This window comes from Medicago sativa, chromosome 3, assembly GCF_051527215.1.
Source record: "Medicago sativa cultivar Bolivia chromosome 3, Bolivia_mono, whole genome shotgun sequence".
NCBI lineage: Eukaryota > Viridiplantae > Streptophyta > Magnoliopsida > Fabales > Fabaceae > Medicago > Medicago sativa.
The window spans coordinates 67,636,228-67,657,026 of NC_140751.1; the positions used below are offsets into that span (position 1 = coordinate 67,636,228).

The 20,799-nt window shown below is 31.4% G+C and overlaps 1 protein-coding gene and 2 long non-coding RNA genes across 7 annotated transcripts; 1 reads left to right on the top strand and 2 right to left on the bottom strand.

Annotated features, from left to right (window-relative positions):
- Positions 1 to 1,567: 1,567 nt before the first annotated feature.
- LOC146939415 (TRAM, LAG1 and CLN8 (TLC) lipid-sensing domain containing protein) lies at positions 1,568 to 9,865 on the bottom strand. 5 transcript variants are annotated; one of them, XM_085753078.1, is made up of 10 exons: positions 9,726 to 9,865; positions 9,547 to 9,623; positions 6,295 to 6,428; positions 4,253 to 4,341; positions 4,027 to 4,165; positions 3,488 to 3,562; positions 2,902 to 3,023; positions 2,748 to 2,823; positions 2,012 to 2,071; positions 1,568 to 1,910 (listed from the first exon to the last, which is right to left on the bottom strand). In XM_085753078.1, the coding sequence occupies exons 3-10, from the start codon at positions 6,388 to 6,390 to the stop codon at positions 1,773 to 1,775; spliced, it is 795 nt and encodes a 264-aa protein (XP_085609204.1). In that variant the 5' UTR covers positions 6,391 to 6,428; positions 9,547 to 9,623; positions 9,726 to 9,865; the 3' UTR covers positions 1,568 to 1,772. The 5 variants fall into 5 exon arrangements, with proteins under 5 accessions (XP_085609204.1, XP_085609205.1, XP_085609206.1 ...); XM_085753079.1 differs by having other exon boundaries at positions 9,547 to 9,626; positions 9,726 to 9,860; XM_085753080.1 differs by lacking the exons at positions 9,547 to 9,623; positions 9,726 to 9,865 and adding exons at positions 6,775 to 6,891; positions 6,998 to 7,110.
- A 7,871-nt stretch (positions 9,866 to 17,736) lies between these two features.
- Positions 17,737 to 18,202, bottom strand: LOC146939416 (uncharacterized). The gene is made up of 2 exons (XR_015031647.1): positions 18,028 to 18,202; positions 17,737 to 17,925 (listed from the first exon to the last, which is right to left on the bottom strand). It is a non-coding gene; the product is annotated as an uncharacterized LOC146939416 (long non-coding RNA).
- Positions 18,203 to 18,280: 78 nt separating this feature from the next.
- Positions 18,281 to 20,247, top strand: LOC146939417 (uncharacterized). The gene is made up of 2 exons (XR_015031648.1): positions 18,281 to 18,583; positions 19,405 to 20,247. It is a non-coding gene; the product is annotated as an uncharacterized LOC146939417 (long non-coding RNA).
- Positions 20,248 to 20,799: the final 552 nt, after the last annotated feature.

Sequence of the window (20,799 nt, forward strand, 5' to 3'; positions counted from 1 at the left end):
TAAAGGGTAGATGTGGGAATATGTCACGATGGTCGACTGGATCCTACAGTCTAGCTTACATACCAGGTTAGGCCTTTTCTTAATTAAGATAAAGCTAAGGTTTTTTTCTTTTAAAAGTTTATTTAACTGAAAAAATTATGCTACTAGCTGTAAACAAATCTTTTTAGATCTATGTATTAGTCTACATTAATTTTTTTCATATTTAAATGTACTATTTAAAATCTAGAATTGATATATGATATCATATATACTTCTTTCAAAATCTCCGTGAGCTTAACTCAGTTGGTAAAGACAATGCATAATATATGCAAGGTCCGGGATTCGAACTTCATACACCACAAAAAAAAAATATATACTTCTTTCAACAAAAAAAAAATCATATATACTCAAATATATGCAAGGTCCGGGGTTCGAACTCCATACACCACAAAAAAAATATATATACTTCTTTCAAAGAAAATTTGAGTAAATTTTCTAAAATGTCATATTTAAATACGTTAATATGAAATAGGCTCCTAAACATACTAAGATATCATATTACACTTTCAAAAGTTTAGATTTTGATTGACAAACCAGGTTTATGTTTTATAAAGTCTAGTTCAACACATCCTACTTCCACTACCATGTAAAGGGGTATTCGTTCGCCTCATTTCATTTCGTGATTTAATTTATTTATCATAAACGTAAAAGAGACCAAAAGCATATACTAATTTTTATTAAATTATCTTCATTAACAGTTGATATGCATTGTCACTATCATAAACGTAAAATGAAAAATAATAGCTCAAGAGAGAAACATAGTAATAATTAGGTGGTGCAGTTAGAAGACAAAAAAAATCAATTAAAACTATTTTAAAAATTGAAACAATGCGCTTTTTGTCACATTTTTTTTTGAAATACGACAAATATTATGAAATAGAGAGTGATTGCTTGCTCAATGTATAGGTGATTTTCACCGAGCTTGCTCAAATGCGACAAACTTTTTTTTTTCACCGTGACTTTCAAGCTCAATGTAGAGGTGATTGCTTGCTCATCTCGTCCCCTTAATACACTACTGAAAGCTCGCTTCCGGTAGAATGCTGCATTTAGAAGGGGCTGGATGAGCAACCAACCAATGTGGATGAGTTCCATATGTTACAAGAGGGCTGCACCCATCATCTAGTGCTTTCAACAAAAGAAAGTATTCTAAACAAAATGTGTTCAGTAAGTTGTTGAGGTTTTGTTATCAATGAACTACAAGAAAATATGTACTGGAGATTTAAGGTTAGAAGATATTTTGTGAGAAGTGTTGACAATAAAGATAAAGAAAACGAATTTAGGAAAATCTATACTATAGAAAAGCATAATAAGATAGAAAGAAAATACATTTTTATTTGCACCCAAAATACATTATTTAGAATGATGTTATACTTGTGGTCTTGTGGATGCTATTAAGTTGAAAACTGAAAAATATTATCTTCTTTTTTCTTTTCATTTTTTGCCTCTATAATATATTATTTGTTTGCTTTTGGTCCCTGTAATTATGTTCATCCCTATCAAGTGACTACCACTCATTTGATGCTGACAATTTTTAGAATATACTGAAGAATAAATTTAATCATGAAAATAAAAATTATTCAATTCAGTAAGGCCAAATATACAATTCTACTGAATCTTACCTTACAAGTATTATATTTTGTAAGTGAAAAGAAAAATTGTTGATTGCAACTGTACTGAGGCAACACGATGACCGTTTGATCGATCATCAAGTAGCAGGAAATGTGGTGGAATCATCACTTGCTATGTTTTGCTTTTGAAAGAGTTTTGACCATACCCTTGGCAATCTTCCAGAACCAAAATAAATTCATCACTGATAACACAGGAGGCACCACCAGTAAGCTGTAGAAACCCATTGGGAAGACCTGCTTCACCTGAAGTAAGGGAGAAAAAGTTTAGACTTATTCACTAGATTACAATCATAGGGAAACTGTTAAGTATATATGTGATGAGGAATCAAAGAAAGCATGCAGACCTCGTCAAAATGGGTCCACATATGTGTAAACAAAAACATGAACAGGAAAATCCTTGCTACCTGCAGGATAAATGAAAACAGTTGTGTTATTTGAAATCAAAATACATAAACCGTGTGCGATTATCTCTATCTCTCTTACTTTTTATCTTCTAAAAGTTACATGTATTTCAAAAATACACACAAAAACCAAATGGCATCGTATTTAATATCAAAATTTTGATTTCCAAAAACCAGTTGTCAATGAAAAACATAAAGGAGTAAAACATTCCATACATCAAAAGACTCAATCTCAAAATATGTAGTTTAAAAGCAAATTTCTACAGCATTCAAAGCATGCATGTGTCGAGAACCAGCATTTTGTACTTTAACTCCTGATTTTAACTTGCGCCGTACAAACCTGACTGGTGAACTGTTTTCTCGTGTTCTAACCTTTCTACCAAACACTGCCTATGTTTCTTACTGGATGAGAATATGAGATAGTCATACAATTCTAACATCATCAATTTATCATACAGCACGCGGTATTCATTTTGTCAGAACCCTTTTGATAATCCTTTTTTAATTATCTTTGTCACTATTGCAACTTGCATCTTTTTCCAAAACATAGCTCATTCATAACCAGAAGAGAAAACTAAATGAAGATAGTACCAAAATAAAAGCATGACCATAACATAAGCAACTTCTTCAGGTACTACAATGGAATTAGAATTGAAACCAAGAGTATAATAGACAGTACCAACCACCCGAAGAACAATGCAACACCATTCCAGATGTAAAGTTTTGAGCTCTTAAGACCGGTGGTGTCCAAGTACCTGTATATGAAAGTAATGAATCAATGTTGCAAAGAGTACAAGCAAGCAAGCAAATAAATGTCTTTACAACAAATTTACCATCTTAGATTTACAAAAGGAGTTGTGCCCTCGGTGAAAAGAACCATTAATATGTAGATATGTGCTTGACCACTTAGCAAAGATTGGATAATTGAAAACAACGATAGCCCATGGTGTAGAACCTTAAATAATGAAGTTAGTTAGCATAACTAAGATGTGGAGTTCAATGTATCATGAAAGCAAACAATCTGCAAATATATAAATATGTATAAAAACAACTTGATGACCAGTTTGGTTTGAGAAAGCATTTTCTACTTTTGTTTCATGTATCACTCTTAGTTACAAAAATAACACCTTGTTTTCATTTTGTTTCCGGGTTTTTTGGTGAAGTATAGGAAATATTGAAATCAATCAATAGATTAAAAAAGACTATTGTTTTCGTTGTTTCCTATACAAATCATCAAAACCAAGATATAAATGAAAACAAGGAGACACTTTTGTATTGTTTTCTTTGTTTCTTAGACAAAACTTTGAAAGCAGGTAAATGAAAACATGGTTGAAATTTCATAATTAAAAGTGAAAATAAGAAATGAAGATATGAAACATTTTTACAAAGTAAATAGGCCCTAATATATTTTTGACTTACATATTCCAAACCTCCCAAAGCTGGAAAATTCCAAATAACAAAAGCCAGATCTGTTAGAAAATAACCTGTAGAGAACTGTTCAAAGAATGATGAAAAAAATCAACAAATAAGCCAACTATATAATCATTCTTTCCATAATGCCTAAGAATAATGTTACTAAAGAGAATATCAGAGACAAGAGATATCAAACAAGAAGAAACAGGAAGATTGAAATCTAACAGAAACGGGACATTGTGAATACACCACTAGCATATGATGGGTCTATTTGTAGAATAAAAAGACGTTGTATATCTCTTCTTCCATTGATGGTAAACTTATCATGATGATTGATTCAATATTCACTACAAGCTATTTCTTTTTGAGAAAAAAGATCAGCAAACAATATCATTGTCAAAAAGAACTATAATACAATCACCTTTTAGGCATGCATAGTTTATCACTCCCCTCTCATGCGTACCGTTTTAGCCTAAATCTATTTAACATGTAAAAAGAACTAAAAAATCAACTTCAGCAAATCAAATTTATCTTTATCAACTTACCGATAATACTGAATCTGAGAAAGTAGATGTTCTGTTAACAACAAGCTTTTCCTGTGAATCATCCTTGAATAGATCTGATAAGATCAAGAGGTAAAATGAAGTAAAGGATGCAAAAAAAGCATGGAATGTTGAGAATCCTCTGCATTGAAAAATGAAATAAAGTTAATATAAAAGTCAATTATGGACAAAATCAATTCAAACAGAAATCGTTATACAAAGGCATTACCGGTTATTCCATTCAACTTTCCCAGCACTGCTCAATTTTCTGTATCCGGTGAACAACCGTGAACTAAAAGCAGCAGTCAATTGATAAACCTTCAAGAAGATCATTAAAAATGATCAAATTTCACAATAATTAAATAAAGTGAACTTAATATGACCAGAATTCTTTTAGCATTATCAACCAATTCAGATAAGTTGGACAAATATTTAACAAGAACAAACTAGAAAAGGAAATGAAAGAACACCATCTGAACCTAACAGTTCAAAGTTCAAACTCTGACTCCATTCTTAATATTCCCTCTCAAATAACAACAACTTCAGGAAGTGAAGCTACAAAAACAAATAGTCAGAGCTCAATCCTACCTAGACCAAGACTTAACCAATAAAAACTAAACTCAGAGCAGTGTTATCAATAGCAGATTGTGGAAAATAGAAACGCCCAAAATCCGCCAGGTGAAATAGCAAATAGCGTTGCGGGCAAATTGCGAAAGCTACATAGCAGTTGAAATAAGACAATTATATAGAAAATTAGGCAGACCGCATATAATTAAATACGGGAATGATGGAAAACGCAGCTTTCATACTGAAAGGTTTACGTATTACGATGAATATAGGAGTAATACTCAATAACTTTCAGTTTTTCTATATTTATAATAGGTCACGTTTGGTACATGACCACACGTGCAGATTGTTCAGTTTTATTATTTTTAAAAACATTTTAATATTCTCCTTTTTCTGCTATTGCCGCTATATCAGCTTGTAAAAATTGGAATAGTAGTCGCTATTTCCCTAATAGCAAAAGTAGGATAGCAACGTTCGTGGTTTTCGTATCAGATTCATCAAAATTCGCAATGCTATAGTGCTTTAGGGCCGCTATTTGACAACACTGACTCAGGCACAGTACAGGCTTCTATAAAGACCAATCCAATCTGATATAAAAGCCATACAGGAATATTCACTAACTCATTTGAAGTTCAAAATATAATTTTTAAGTGCATAGAAAAAAAAAATATGTGGCTGTAGTAAAATGCACTAAACACTAATGCCAAATACCATCTTTAATTGTTAAATTGACGAGACAGCTTATTTATGCACAACATCTTTTACTGACTGTAAAGCAGTTTTTGTTCAAATTACTTTTGAAGGAATGGTGTGAATATTTATGAAAAACTTTTTTGGGAGTAATATAAACTATACAGCAAGACTGAACCATATTTCTATGAACTGAAGAAACCAGCAGAAAATTAAACAAATACTTCTTCCTATACCAGATTAAGCACAATTTGATAGAATAGAATATTTTGTAATAATTAGCTATAATTAGTTTCCTGTAATTATGCTGTAGAGTAATTAGATAGTTGACCAAACGCTACACTAGGGCTGTATATATTCTATTCATGTGAATGAGAAAAGCAAGCATTCCATTCTCTTACACAATTGTAATTTCTGTCATCGATATCCCAAAACTACCCAATTGACCCTCCACCGCACACAAAGCCTTTACCAGTAATTTCGTTAAAAATGCACAGCTATGCAAGCTCTTCCACCCAACGGATTATTTTTTCTTCTTTTTTTGCTTTTTCACCATAAACCACATGATACCGAGTCCTATTATAGATATCATCATTATGAAGAAATACTACTCTCCAAATTACATTCAAAACAAGGAAAATAACTAATTCTATAGACTAGCAGTAATTAGTTCATAATGAATTTCATACTCAACAACCGATCCTACTTACATAAATGATTGATAAATATTGATTTTTTTCACATACTTTAGGTTAACCCCTCCATTTGATTTACCACTCATCTTCCAATTTCTGAAATGATATTCAGCATTTCTGCTCCTCCACCATAAAAACTACTACTAATAATTTGAGAAAATGACATAATTGACTCTGATCACATGTGTCGGTGTCGTGTCAGACACGCCATCGATAAAAGACATAAAAATTCTAATTTGGTTCATTAATTTCTTAATCCTTAGAACCATTTACAACATATAACTCAGTAACAAATTGATGAAAAAATCATATTACTTACAATAAGACTGAAGATGATACCAGAAAACACAGACAGCAGCCATTGAATTTCTTTGCTTTGAGTAGCCAAGAACCCAAAAGAAAAAGGAATTTCCATCCAACCCCACTTGTTGAAAATCACAAAATCAAATCAAACTGCATCAAAGACATAAACTTATAACATAAGAGCCATAAAAATATCCCAAAAAAAAGTCTTTTAAAGCATAGAATAATTGAGGGTGGAAATTGGAATCTCCATAAATAAAATAAAAACTAAACTAGAATATAGAATTTTGTTTAATTAAGAAAATAATAAAAATCAATGACCCTTTTGAATAAATAAAAACGTGTCTACTAAACAATGGTGACTCATTATAATAATTGGTCAATTAATATGACTTTTAGCAAAAAGCTTATGAACCAAATCATATGCAAACATGACATAATAACTAGCTTATAATAATCATAAGAAGAGAGCAGAAGAAGATGAAAATAGAGGTACCCAAAAGGAGTAAATGCAGCCATTGAGTTAAAGTTTGAAACTTGATTATATGGTAGAAAGTTGAAGGTTGAAAGTGAAGAGATAAAGAGATAGAAAAGAGTGAGAAATAGAACTGACCTGAGCAGAAAATAAGGCGAAAGAGACAAGAGGAAAAGAGTGTGTTAATGGATTTGAATTAAATATAATTATATTGAATTTCAATGTAACAATTATTAAGTCTCACCATGTATAATGAATGATTGATCCTTTTATCTGTCTTTTTGACTCTACGCAAACCTTTTTTAAGAAATACTTATATTTATTTGTTCCGTTTGGTTTGTAAGGAGTTGGCTATGAAAGACATGAACTCAACTCATATCGGCGTAAGGATTTTATTGATAGCTAATCTCTAAATATCTTAGTTAGAGGATCTCTAATGGAGAGTTATTTACTTAACAAAACTTCAACCGACTTTTATTAGAGGAAGAAAAAATGTTGGTATCTATTAGTTACAACTATATATAGACTATCTCTCTTTAGCAACTATCAGGTCTCACGATTAGAATAGAGAATAAAAGTATATAAAAATTGGTTTCATCATCTCAAGTTCACGACATTCTTTCTCTTTTCAATATTTTTTTGTTTATTTTCTAAATGCACATGTTAAAAGTATATGTTATTGGACTTATTTAAGGATTTTTTTTTATAGTTTAGTATCATTGGTGTCATTGAGTTCTTAATAGATAATTTTATTTAAAAATTATAAATAAAGGGCATGTACACGTAACATGTGGGACCCGTCTAAAAATCCTTGTTAGTTTCCTACTATTGTAGTTGCTCTTTTCTATGAGCTTTAAAGCCTTTCCACTTTTGATGAACTTAATTCAAGGACCTAAACTCTGAAACCAAACTCGCATAAAATTTCACTTAACAAAAGATATGAATTACATTTTTTTTCTTCTTCTCGTAAACTTCCTTTGTGGGGGATTATAATATCTTAGGTGTACATTAAATGTGAATACCTTTTAAGTTGGGATTACAGGCTCGTGTGGGAAACTAGAGATCTCCGTTAGTTTTGTAGAGTTGCATTTTTTTTTAGGCCAAATACCTCTTAGAGTCCTTTAAATTTGATGTTTGTCATAAGTTAGTCCTTTAAAGTGTTTTGTAACAAATTGATCGTTTAAGTCATAAAATGTTTACGATGTTATCCTTTTTCATCCAATTTTGTTAAAAATGCTTATTTGGTCGCTTAACATTGAGGTGGCTAGTACAAACAATGCTTATGACACCAAGCTTGCCAAGTTTAGAGATTAATCTCCACCTAGCATGTCCTAAACGCTTATGTCATAATCGATTTTCATCAATCACTGACAAAAGACAAACTACTTTCTGATCAATCAAATCAGAGAAGTTAATTTTATAACCATTGCATCTTCTCTTTCCAATGAAAAATATGGATTTGTCAGTTGGATTGATGATTGTGCAGTTGTCCTTATCAACCACTACTTCATAACCACTGTCACATAATTGACTTATGCTCAGAAGATTATGGTTTAGTCCATCAACTAACCAAACATTTTCAATGGAAGGGGAAGAAGAGTTACCAATAGTACCCCAAACCAATTATCTTTCCTCTATGGTTTCCTCCAAATCCCACATTTCCTCCCTCTTTCAAATTTAGGGTTTGGAACTTATGTTTTTCTTCTGTCATGTGTTGTGAGCAGCCAATATACAGGTACCATGACTAGAGCTTTGACCTTGTTGTAAAACATATCTGTAACGGATCGATTACTTGATTTATAATGTTGTTTATGAAATATTTATCTGTAAATCTGTCAAAGGCCTACCAGATTTAAAATATCACTCAGATGCTTTTGTGGAGCATGCCAAAAGGGAAAAATTGTTAAAACTTCTTTTAAATCTAAGAACATTGTCTCAGCCTCCAAACCCTTGGAACTTCTTCACATTGATCTTTTTGGGCAAGTAAGTACTGCCTCTATTAGTGGAAAGAAATATGGATTAGTCATAGTTGATGATTATAGCAAATGGACTTCGGTCAAGTTCCTCAAAACTAAAGACGAGTCATATGTTATGTTTAGCAATTTATGCACTCAAGTACAAAATGAAAAGGAGTTGAAATTTTTGAAAATCATAACTGATCATGGTGGATAATTTAAAAATGAGTCATTTGAAACTTTTTGTGAAAAACATGGAATTCTCTAAGACATTTCTTGTCCCAGAACTCCATTGCAAAATGAGGTTGTGGAAAGAAAGAATAAAGCTTTACAAGAAATGACTCGAACCATGATTCCGGAAACTGAGATCGTTCATCTCTTGGTTAGTTTTATCATGTTTATGCCATTGATTTATACTCTATTTCATTGTTTTCCATGTTGATTTTCTATGCCATTGATTTATACTCATTGTATTTCATTGTTTTCCATGTTCATTTTCTATGCCATTAATTTATACACGTTATATGTCATTGTTTAGTGAAGATTAGAAAGTGAATATGAAATACAAAGTTCTATGAAATATTTTTGTGAGAACATGAATTTTTTTAATTGTATTTTTAAACAAACCGATCAACCGAACCAATCCAAACCGAACCAAGCCGATTAGTTTGGTTCGGTTTCTTTTTTTAAAAATAGTGAAAACCGATCCAATCCGAACCGATAAATATTTCATCGGTTCAGACATTTTTTTGACATAAAACCGATCCAAACCGATTCGTTACACCCCTACACATATACATGTGCCTGTTGAGAATAAGCGGGCTAATTCAAAACTAACCAAACACTTTGCTACCATGTTTTCCGGGCAGAACCCTTCTGCTCTACATTCTTGATCTGTAGTACATTCATAATAGCCTGCTATAATGAAAAAAGAGAATAGAAAGATCTTATTAAAATGTGAAAATATTATGTAGGAAGTAAATAAGAAAAATTGGAAAGGATAAAAAAATGGTTTACCATCATTATTCATTGCAACTGAAAATGAGAAGAGAAAGATAATTATAACATAAACAAACTTGAGAATCTGAACCATACTTTTTCCCATTTGCATGTAAGAAATAGAATATGGTTTTATCACTTTATAACGTCCACTCCTTATATACATTAAATGTGTTTTAGGGCTTATGACGTTGCAAACAACATTTTTAAAATAAGAATTATTATTAAATGTCTCTTAAGTACATCAAAGTGTTTTGTTTGCTCCTTTAGCATGCTTAATGAAGAGGTCGCATAAAAAACTTACCAATCCTAAAAATTCATTCTTATTATTTTCCAAGTTTCCATTATTTTATAACCTTTTCGCACGACACAAAAGGGAAAATGATAGGCTTCAAGTGCACGATTTCTATAACGTAATAAAAAGTATCAATCCGTCATGGACTATAGTTGGTTACCAATTTCTTTTTCTAAATTAATTAGCTAAAAAGATTAGATTAGAGTGGTTGATTTTAGCAGATTAGATTTTTCTAAATTTATTAGATAAAAATATTAGGATTGTGGCTCCCATCACAAAGATAGATTTTTTCTAAATTTATTAGATAAAAATATTAGGATTGTGGCTTCCATCACAAAGATAGATTTTTCTAAATTTATTAGATAAAAATATTAAGAGATTCAGTCAAAAATTTGTTAGAAAATCATAACCTAACGTTATTGAAAAAATGGTTTGAGAATATGTTTTAAGTGGAAAATATGTTCAAAAATATTTTTGTTGAAAAAGAATTTTCTTGAGTTATCTTGTCAACTTTAAGGTCTCTTGAATGTTTTGGAGGAAAATGATTTTTACTCACTGTCAGTAAAGTTTTATTTGAGTCTTCAAACAAACAATGTTTAAACGTCTTTTGGTACACTATTGAATCTAACCTCATTTCTAAATATCTTTGTTAGGGTTTTATGAGCGAGTTTTAAAGCCTTTCTTTGATGAACTTAATTTAGGGAACCAAACTCTGAAACCTAACACACATAAAATTTCACTTAACAAAAAAAATATGAATTGCAATTTTTTTCTTCTTCTCGTAAATTTCCTTTGTGGGAGATTATAATATCTGAGATGTACACTAAATGGGATTAAAAGCTCGTGTTGGAAACTAGACATATCCGTGCATTTTTTTTAGGTCAAATACCTTTTAGAGTCCTTAAATTAGATGTTTGACACAAATTAGTCCTGTAAAGTTTTTTTGTAACCAATTGATCGTTTAAGTCATAAAATGTTACACTTTTATCCTTTTTCATTCAATTTTGTTGAAAATGCTTATGTGGTCGCTTAACTTTGAGGTGGCTAATACAAACAATGCTTATGACACCAAACTTGATTACTTACACATGTTTTCTTGTTTTCAAATTAAAACCTATTTTTATAGATAAATATTTCATAAGCAACATTATAAATCAAGTAATCGATCAATTGCAGATATGCTTAGCAGCAAGGTCAAAGTTTCAGTCATGGTACCTGGACAATGGTTGCTCATGACACATGACAGGAGAAAAACTTAAGTTCCAAACCCTAAGTATATAAGAGGGAGGAAATGTAGGATTTGGAGGAAACCAAAAAGAGGAGATAATTGGTTTGGATATTATTGACAACTCTTCTTCCCCTTATATTGAAAATGTTTGGTTAGTTGATGGACTAAAATATAACCTTCTGAGCAAGTTAATTATATGACAGTGATTATGAAGTAGTGGTTGATAAGAAAACTGCACAGTCATCGATCCAACTAACAAATCCATATTTTTCATTAGAAAGAGAAAATGCAATGTTTATAAAATTAACTTCTCCGATTTGGCTTATTAGAAAGTAGTTTGCCTTTTGTTAGTGAGTGATGAAAAATGGATATGGCATAAAGATGAGTCATATGATGTGTTTAACAACTTCGGCACCCAAGTACAAAATGAAAAGTCATTGAAAATTTTGAAAATCAGAAGTGATCATGGTGGAGAATTTGAAAATGAGTCATTTGAAACTTTTTGTGAAAACATGGAATTCTCCAAGATTTTTCTTGTCCTAGAACTCCACAACAAAATGGGGTTGTGGAGTGAAGGAATAGAGCTTTACAAGTAATGGCTCAAACCATGATTCATGAAACTGGTATGGCTAAGTATTTTTGGACAGAAGTTGTAGACACAACATGTTATATTCAAAACAGAATCTATATCATACCTATATTGAACAAAACACAATATGATCTCTTCAAAGGAAGAAGACCCAACATATCTTATTTTCACCGGTTTAGATGTACATGCTATATCTTAAACAATAAAGTTCATCTAAATAAATTTGATATCAAAGCTTAAAAGGGTATGTTTTTAGGATACTCTGAATGCTCAAAGGAATATAAAGTGTATAATTCTGAAACTAATATGGTTGAAGAATCAATAAACATCAAGTTTGATTTAAAAGATCCTGACAGTCAAATGTTAGAGCTAATTGATAGTTTTGCAGAAATTAAGCTCACTGCAAAACTAGAAACGTCTTCAGTACCAAAAAGAACATATGATGCATTATAACTTGTTGACCCTTCTGATAGCTCAGAAACTGCTGCACCTTATGATACTCAATAAGATGAAGAAGACTTTGAAGAAGCACATAATGGCTCGGGCAAGGCAACACAATCTGGAAGATCATTCAAGTATAATTCATCACATCTAGAAGATCTGATCATTGGAAACAAGAACAACCCTCTAAAGATAAGATCTGCACTCAGAAATGAACATTCTATGTTGGAAATGCTCTCAATGATTGAACCAACTTCTATAGATGAATTTTTATCATATGATGGATGGATTGTGGCAATGCAAAAAGAGTTGAATCAATTTCAGAGAAATGATGTCTAGGATCTGGTAGCTAAACCACCTCAAAAGAACATTATTAGAATTAAGTGAGTGTTTAGAAACAAGCTTAATGAGTAAGGTGAAGTGGTAAGATATAAAACTAGATTAGTAACACAAGGTTATAGTCAACATGACGGTATTGATTATACTAAAAATTTTGTTGATGTGTCTATAAGCAATTATATTATTGTTAGCATATGTTGTTAATCATGGTATCATTTTTTTTTCAAATGAATGTTAAGAGTGCATTTTTAAATGGTTTCATATTTGAAGAAGTGTATGTCAAGCAACCACCTGTATTTGAAGATTTAAAACATTCCGATTATGTTTTTAAACTTAAAAAAGTCACTCTATAGGCTGAAGCAAGCTCATAGATCTTGAAATGATAGATTGAGTACCTTTATTTTAATAAATAATTTTAAAAAATGACAAGTTAACGCAACTCTCTTCAGAAAGACATTAGAGAATGAAATTTTAATTGTTTAAAATGAAAATGAGTATTGATGAGAGAATTGAAGTTCTTTCTTGGTATTCAAATCAATTAATTCAAAGATGGAGTATATGTTCATCAGTCCAAATACATCAAGGAGCTTTTGAAGAAGTTCAACTTAGTGCATTGTAACTAATGGCTACACCAATGCATTCAACTCAATCTCAGCAAAGATGATTCAAGCAGCAAGGTAGCAAAGATGATTCAAGCAGCAAGGTAGATCAGAAGGTATACAAAGGTATGATAGGTTCTCTACTTTACCTAGCAACATCTTGACCTAATATTTTACTCAGTGTATGCTTGTGTACAAGATTCCAATCAGATCGTAGAGAATCTCACTCAACTGATGTTAAGAGATATTTAGATATTTGAAGGGAACCACTAATCCTGGTTTACTTTATAAGAAATCTCAAGATTATAAGCTAGTTGGACTATGTGATGATGACTATGCTAGAGACAAAATTGAAAGAAAAAGCACCAATGGAAACTGTCAATTCATTGGTGAAAATTTGATCTCACAGGCTAGTAAAAGACAACCCCTATTGCACTGTCTACAACAGAAACATAATACATTTCAGATGACAGTTGTTGCACACAACTGTTATAGATGACTCATTAGTTAGAGGATTATCAGATAAGTGAAACCAAAAATCCTATTTAATGTGATAATATTGGTGCTATCTATTTGTCTAAAAATACTATTCTGCACTCAAAGAGCTAAGCACAATGAAATAAAGTACCACTTTATCAAGATTATGTTCAAAACGGTTTTTTAGATATAAAGTTCATTTATATTGATCATCAATGTGTTGATATGTTTACCAAACCTTTAACAGGCGAAAGATTTAACTATATAAAGTAAAATCTGAACATGCATTTTATTCTAGAATGATGCTTCCTTTTTAGTAATAGTTAAGAGTTTGAGGCCAGTTAGAAGGAACTCTGATCATAACCTTTGACGAGGATGAGACTCTGATACTTAGAACCTATGACTCTGGCAAGATTTGATTTTAAGCGGCTCTGATATAAAGTAAGTGCAAAGGTTTTAAAACTGTTTTATTGACATTTGTCCCACTTATATGCCATATATCTGAGAAGCCTCTAACATGGGTAGTAACTGATGGGTAATAGTTGTTAGACAATGTTTAATGGTTTTAAATGTTATATTCTCGCGCCTCCATTTGTCATTAATGTGTAACTGTGCCGAATCAAGTATGTGAATATCAAAGGTTTAAAATCACTCCACTCACCATTCACACACTTCTTACACTCTCAATCTCACACTTTACAATTTTTCAATCCTTCTCTGAAAACCCTTTCTTTTCAAAAACAACCCTTTAGAACCCTAAACCTCAAAATCTGAAATGGCATCTTTATCATCATTAAATCCTTGTAAGCTCAGAGTGCAACCAGAGAGGAGGGGGGATAAATTAGGTTATAAGATTTTATTAGTTATTTACGAGATGTTTAGGTTTTGTTTGTTTTTTTGGAAAAGCTAAGACAAAGCTATGAACATTGTGCAAAAAAATAAAGTAAGGAAGAGAAAAGGACACAAAAATTATAGTGGTTCTCCTTCTAACCTAGGGTAGTCCACTCCCTTCACATCCCTTGAAGGATTTCACTATGATAGACTTATAAATTTAACTTGCAAAATGATTTGTGGTGAGTTTAAAATATTTTATGGTCATTCTAAGTTATATAATTGTTGAAAGCTATATATCAAAGATAAAGATACACTTACAAATATATTAACTATCTAGTCTAAGTCTTCATTTTGTGTCTCATAATGCCTCCATATCCTTTCTTCATTATATGATATGGTTATGTTATCATCAAAACCCAGCCAAGTTTTTAAAAGAGCGGTCTTCTTCATAATCTCCCCATTTTTTATGATGACAAACCATAACGTTTTGACATTAATGCTCAATGAAACTTCCCATGTCTTGTATATGAGCAATGCTATATATCAAGAAAGATTTTATCAAGAAATTGTCCCGAAATTAATGTTAGCCAATAAAATCTCAGCCTGGCCGGAAATCATGGGGTGGTGGTTGTTATGTATTTTTATGTTATGAAACTTTAATAAATATGATTGAAATCTAAGGGTGATTATTCTGCCATGTCATTCTTGAATCCATCAAGAAAATCCATTCTTGATATCTAGCATTTTCCCTTGTATATCTCCCCATATGTTTTGAAAATGGATGACATGTAATAATATAAACACAAAGACAAACATACACTTTCTCCCTCTTTTAGAATCATCAAAAAGAAAAAAGAAAGCTATATAGGGTTAGTTCTATAAGCAATCACAACATACATAACCAGTAAAATAGAATACCATAAAAATATTCATATAAAACCAAATTAAGTCAAAAGGTACACATAAGAACAAGTCATAAAACAAAGTGCACAACATAAAATGTTCAACGAAACACAAAAAAGACATAAAACAAAAGACCTTGAGCAACCAGACTACACCACATCATCTCCGGAACAACCTCCAAACTATCCAAGCAAGCAGAGAGTGTTGCAAACGTGGTTGTCACAAATCCGCGAAGGCTGCGAAGTTCATCCATTAGTATCTAGCTAATTTGTAACTTCACCTTCCTGAGGGGCAACAGAAGTAGATGAAGCAGATATGTCAGGAACAAGAGATCCCGGAAAGAATGAGAACACTAGAAGAACAACAAATCTGCACAAATTCTACAAGTTTTTCATCAAATTAATACTTGGATGTCTACAACCAAGAGACTCAAGTACTAATCAGATAAGTTGGGATCACAAGCATATCATTTACTCATTAGAAATAAAGAGGATGACCAACTTTCCATAGCTTATCTTTGAGCATCTGAAGGACAATGGTAATCAAAGAAAGGAAAAAGGAAGTTTGTTCCCTATGGTAGAGTGATGTTAGAGCTATTCTATCAAAGCAGGCTCATCAAGACCATGCATAATTATGGAGCCTTTGATGAGTTAGGCATAGAGTATGAAAAAATTATATCATCTTCCACACTAGTAAGCATGAAGTTTATAGACACAGAATCATCGGTGCCTTTCTTCATCTGATAGTGATTCAAAAGGAATTCTTGAATTAGAAAAGGGAGAAGATGAAACAGTTGAACTATCCATAAACTATGTTCAAACAAAACAACATATAGAGCACTTATAATAAACCTATATCGGGTCAACCCAACCTTCAACCTCTACTTTGCATAATTTGTCCCTGTAACTTCTGAAATCAACCATATGGAAATAGTACTTGTTGGTACAGTCCTGGACATGCCCATTCCTCTAGCTATCCTAGCCAATGAGTTGTTGGTTGGGTATCTGTTCTCAAAGGAAACTCTACGTATTGAAGTTGACTGTGAAACAGTTCTTGAACCTGACTCTGGAACAATATCAGAAGCTGTTATTGAACATGCTTTTGAGTTTGAGACTCTGATACCCATTTCAGAAGCCTCAACTTTTACCATTAACCTCAACCCACAAGCTTTTTCACTTTCAACTCTGATACTTGTGTGTGTGTGTGCGCGCGCGCGCGTGTTGTTCTTAGATTGTTACCCTATACTTTATACATGTGGAAATATATGGGTGCCTTTTTTTTAGAGTCTTAAGGTACATGAAAATTATGGATATGTTGACGATGTGGCAATGACATGACATCGTTGGGGATTAGAAGTAGTTGGACTTGATGTCATTTGTAGGTTTTCGTCTATTGCCATCCCAATTAGAGTTCAAGATAAGCTCAGGGTTTCGTTGTAGAGTTTTATCTATTTTCTTCTTTTCCTTTTGTACTAGCTAGTACTATTGTTTATAACATTATTTGTGATAAAGGAATGTTATTGTAACGACTCTTGTTTTACAAAGTCCGTGAATTGTGAAAAGAACTAATTGTTGAAAAATGATTTGTTAAAGGTGGCTTTTATTTTGGTCATCATTTTTGGAAAATATTTTTGAAAGAAAACTTTTACCGTGATTTTAAAAAGAAAAAAAAAATGCATTCTCTATATAAAAAAGTTTGGATGTTAAATTTATCTTTATTGTAATTTACTTGCAATTTAAGTTTTCTACGATTTAGTTTTCTGTGATTTTTTACTTTTCAAATTCATTTACATTTTTGCACTTTTCAAATTCTTTCGCTTTACATTTTTAGCACTTCAAATTTCAAGTTAATACTTATTTAAAAATGTTTTAAATCAAAGCATAAACTTTTAAGCATTAAAAATTGTAGATTGTTTTTGTTTTCATGGACAATTTCGACATTATTAATTTTCATGAAATATATAAAGGGTCTTGCTAACAGTGCCCTAAGGGCAATGGTTAAGGATTCCATTAATGGAAACTTTGTCTTGGAAATACAAGTTTTTACTTTTTTTTTAGCAATGATTACACCACTTTTCGATGCAAACTTACTTATTTTAGTACTTTAACCAATGCCCCAAGGGCAATGGTTAGCATTTCCCATATATAAATGAGTCAATCATAATCATTATTCTTTTACAACCCAATTTTGAAACTGCATTCAAAATTAACACGTTGAATCTTACTTTTTAACTTGTTAAGATCTCTCATTAAACGTTCTATTTGTTGATAATTGTTAATAGATATTCCTATTCCAATAATATAAAATATCAACTTCAACACCAATACAATAAATAATTGATAGCTCTTGATATTTTGTAATAGAATCAATTAGGCTTATCACTCAAACACATAAACATTTGCCTTTTGAGAGGAAGCGGGCTAAAGCAAAACTAACAAAACACTTTGGTACCATATTTAGCGGGCACAACCATTCTTCTCTACAATCATAGTCTGTAGTACATTCAAGATAGTCTGTTGTAATGAAAAAAGAGAATGAAAATATCTTATTAAAATATGATAATTTTATGTAGAAAAGTAAGCAAGAAAATTTGAAAAGGATAAAAAATGGTTTACCGTAACTATTTATTGCAACAACAAATGAGGAGAGAACGATAATCATAACATAAACAAACTTGACAATCTGAACCATACTTTTTTCTTTTTGCATGTAAGAAATAGAATATGGTTTTATCAATTTATAATTTATAAAGCTTCTCTTCTCTTATATACATTAAATGGGTTTTATAGGGCTTCCAAAGTTGCAAAAAAACTTCTTAAAATAGGAATTATTATTAAATGTCTCTTAAGTACATCAAAGTATTTTGTTTGCCACTTCAAGTGACGAAGAGTTTACATTTCTAGGATATTTGTGTATCATGTTATCATGTGATTGAAATGTTTATGGTTTTGCCATATGACATGCCATGTATGCTTTACATGTTTTTTTTTTTTTTTTATATATATGTTATTCTTAGATCTTGACCCTCTACTTTATACATGTGGAAATATATGAGCTTCTTTTTTTTTTTTTTTTTGAGTCTTAAGTTGCGCAAAAATCACATATATGTATAGGGTGTGGCAAGAAGATGACTTGATTGGGGATAAGAAGTAGTAGGACTTGATGCCATTTGTAGGTCTTTAAATTTCATTTCCATTTATTTTTCAAGTCATCTACATTTATTTCACTTTACATTTTTCATCACTTCAAGTTTCAAGTTAATACACTTGTTTAGAAACACATTTTAAACTCAAATAGTACACTTTTATGCATTAAAAGTTGAACTTCTTGACAAAAAAAAGACATTATTGCTTGTAAAGTTGTAAAAAACCTTCATAAAATATGAATTATTATTAAATGTCTCTTAAGTACAACAAATTATCTTGTTTGCCCCATTAGCATGGTTAATAAAGAGGTCGTATAAAAATTATTATATGACCTTTTCACAAGTTTCATTAGCATTGTTTGCCCCATAAGAATTCATTCTTACTTTCCAAGTTTTCATTATTATATGACCTTTTCACAAGGCACAAAATGGGAAATGATAGGCTGCAAGTGCACGGTTTCTATAACGTAATAAAAATTATCAAAGCGACGAGGACTAAATTTAGTTACCAATTTCTTTTTCCAAATTGATTACCAAAAAATATTAGACTTTTGAGTAGTTGATTTTTGTGGATTTAATTTTTCTAGATTTATTAGATAAAAATACTAGGATTGTGCCTTCTATCACAAGATAGAAACTATAATCCTCATTCTCTTTGTTTGCTATGAAAATAAAAGTTCTGAAGGTGAGGTAAACTATAGTAAAATATGACCCCTTTTGAGAATTGCATTAACATACTTTCAATCAACGAATCCTACAATTATCATGGTAAATTTGTTGACAAATCCTATTAAACTTAATTTCCTTATATCGCCTCAAAAGAAACTATACTATATTCATGATTAAGTGTGCAGGAAATTCTAAGTACAAATAACACTGCCTCTATATCTAGTCAAAACTCTAGACATGAAGTCAATGCTATGTACTTGATCAAGCTCTAGACTAAGTGTTTCTTCACATGCTAAGTATTATGAAGCTCTGGACCTTGTTTAGTTCAGTGTCATAGATAAAGGCAAAGCTATGCACCAGGAATAAGGTCATCCGTGGAAGTCAATGTTTATGTATGTAAGATCATCTGTACCAAGCATCTGATTCTAGTGTAACATCGTTGTTGCACACAATGGCTAGTATCTCAAAGAAGGAAAGTTTATTCTGACTTATTCAAGAAAATAAAACTCTTTTATGATCTCATTGATGGAATTGAATGACGGAAGTGCTGACCTCCAAATCTTCAAGATATCTTAGCATTCATTCAGGCATTCAAAGACAAGGATTTCTTCATCAACAGTCATCTACATCTCTGATATATGAGAAGACCAATGTTGTTTGAAGAAGGTTACGACATAATACTGCATTCAAGCTTACATACAAAGTCTAACTTGTTCATATATACTTGTAATTATAGTCATACTTGTTTATAATATATACCTTGTATAGCAAATATAAAAGAAACATATGTAAGGCTACACTCTAAGTGTATTGTGCTACATATCTATTTAATACTCCTAGACTTTATTAAAATACTATCTTTTGTAAAAAGAAAAAAAACTCGTTGTATCTCTAGAGTGAGAGTAGGAAATCCACTGGGTTGTGGGAAGGAAATTTATGACAAGGTTGTCTTAGTGTTGTTGTTGTAAGTAATCTTGGGTTGTGGGGTGAACCAGAATACACATTTTGTATTGTCTCTTTCATTTATCTCTTTACTTTCTACTATTATCTTTGTTTTGAATGTTGGAGTAAGCCCTAATAGTCAATCTATGTTGATTGGGTTTGGCTTTGTATCATGATATTGATATAAGTATATATTGTGAATATATAATAATACGGCGTTTCTTTATTGATTTTGTTCTGTTTCAAAATAATAAAGTCCCTAGAATAGTTAGTTCGTTTAATGGAACATTATGTATAACTTAATTGTGAGACCCCGTTAAACATAAGGAAACTATTCTTAAAGTATCCGTAGTCAAGCTTTATTGAGAAGTGAAATATCATTAAAGCATAGAGACTATTATGTGGGTAGACTGATCATCACATCTCATAGATCATGGATAAAGAGTTATCAAATCTTCACATAGATATAAATATTAGGAGTAATATTTATATTGGATTGACCCGCCATGATAATACTACATAGTAAAAGTTATGAAAAGTGTCATAAGATATTCTCATAGTGATAGTGGTGTATTCCACCCTTCGACCTGAAACCACTATGTACCCTAGATGTTGGAGTCGAGTGCTTTGT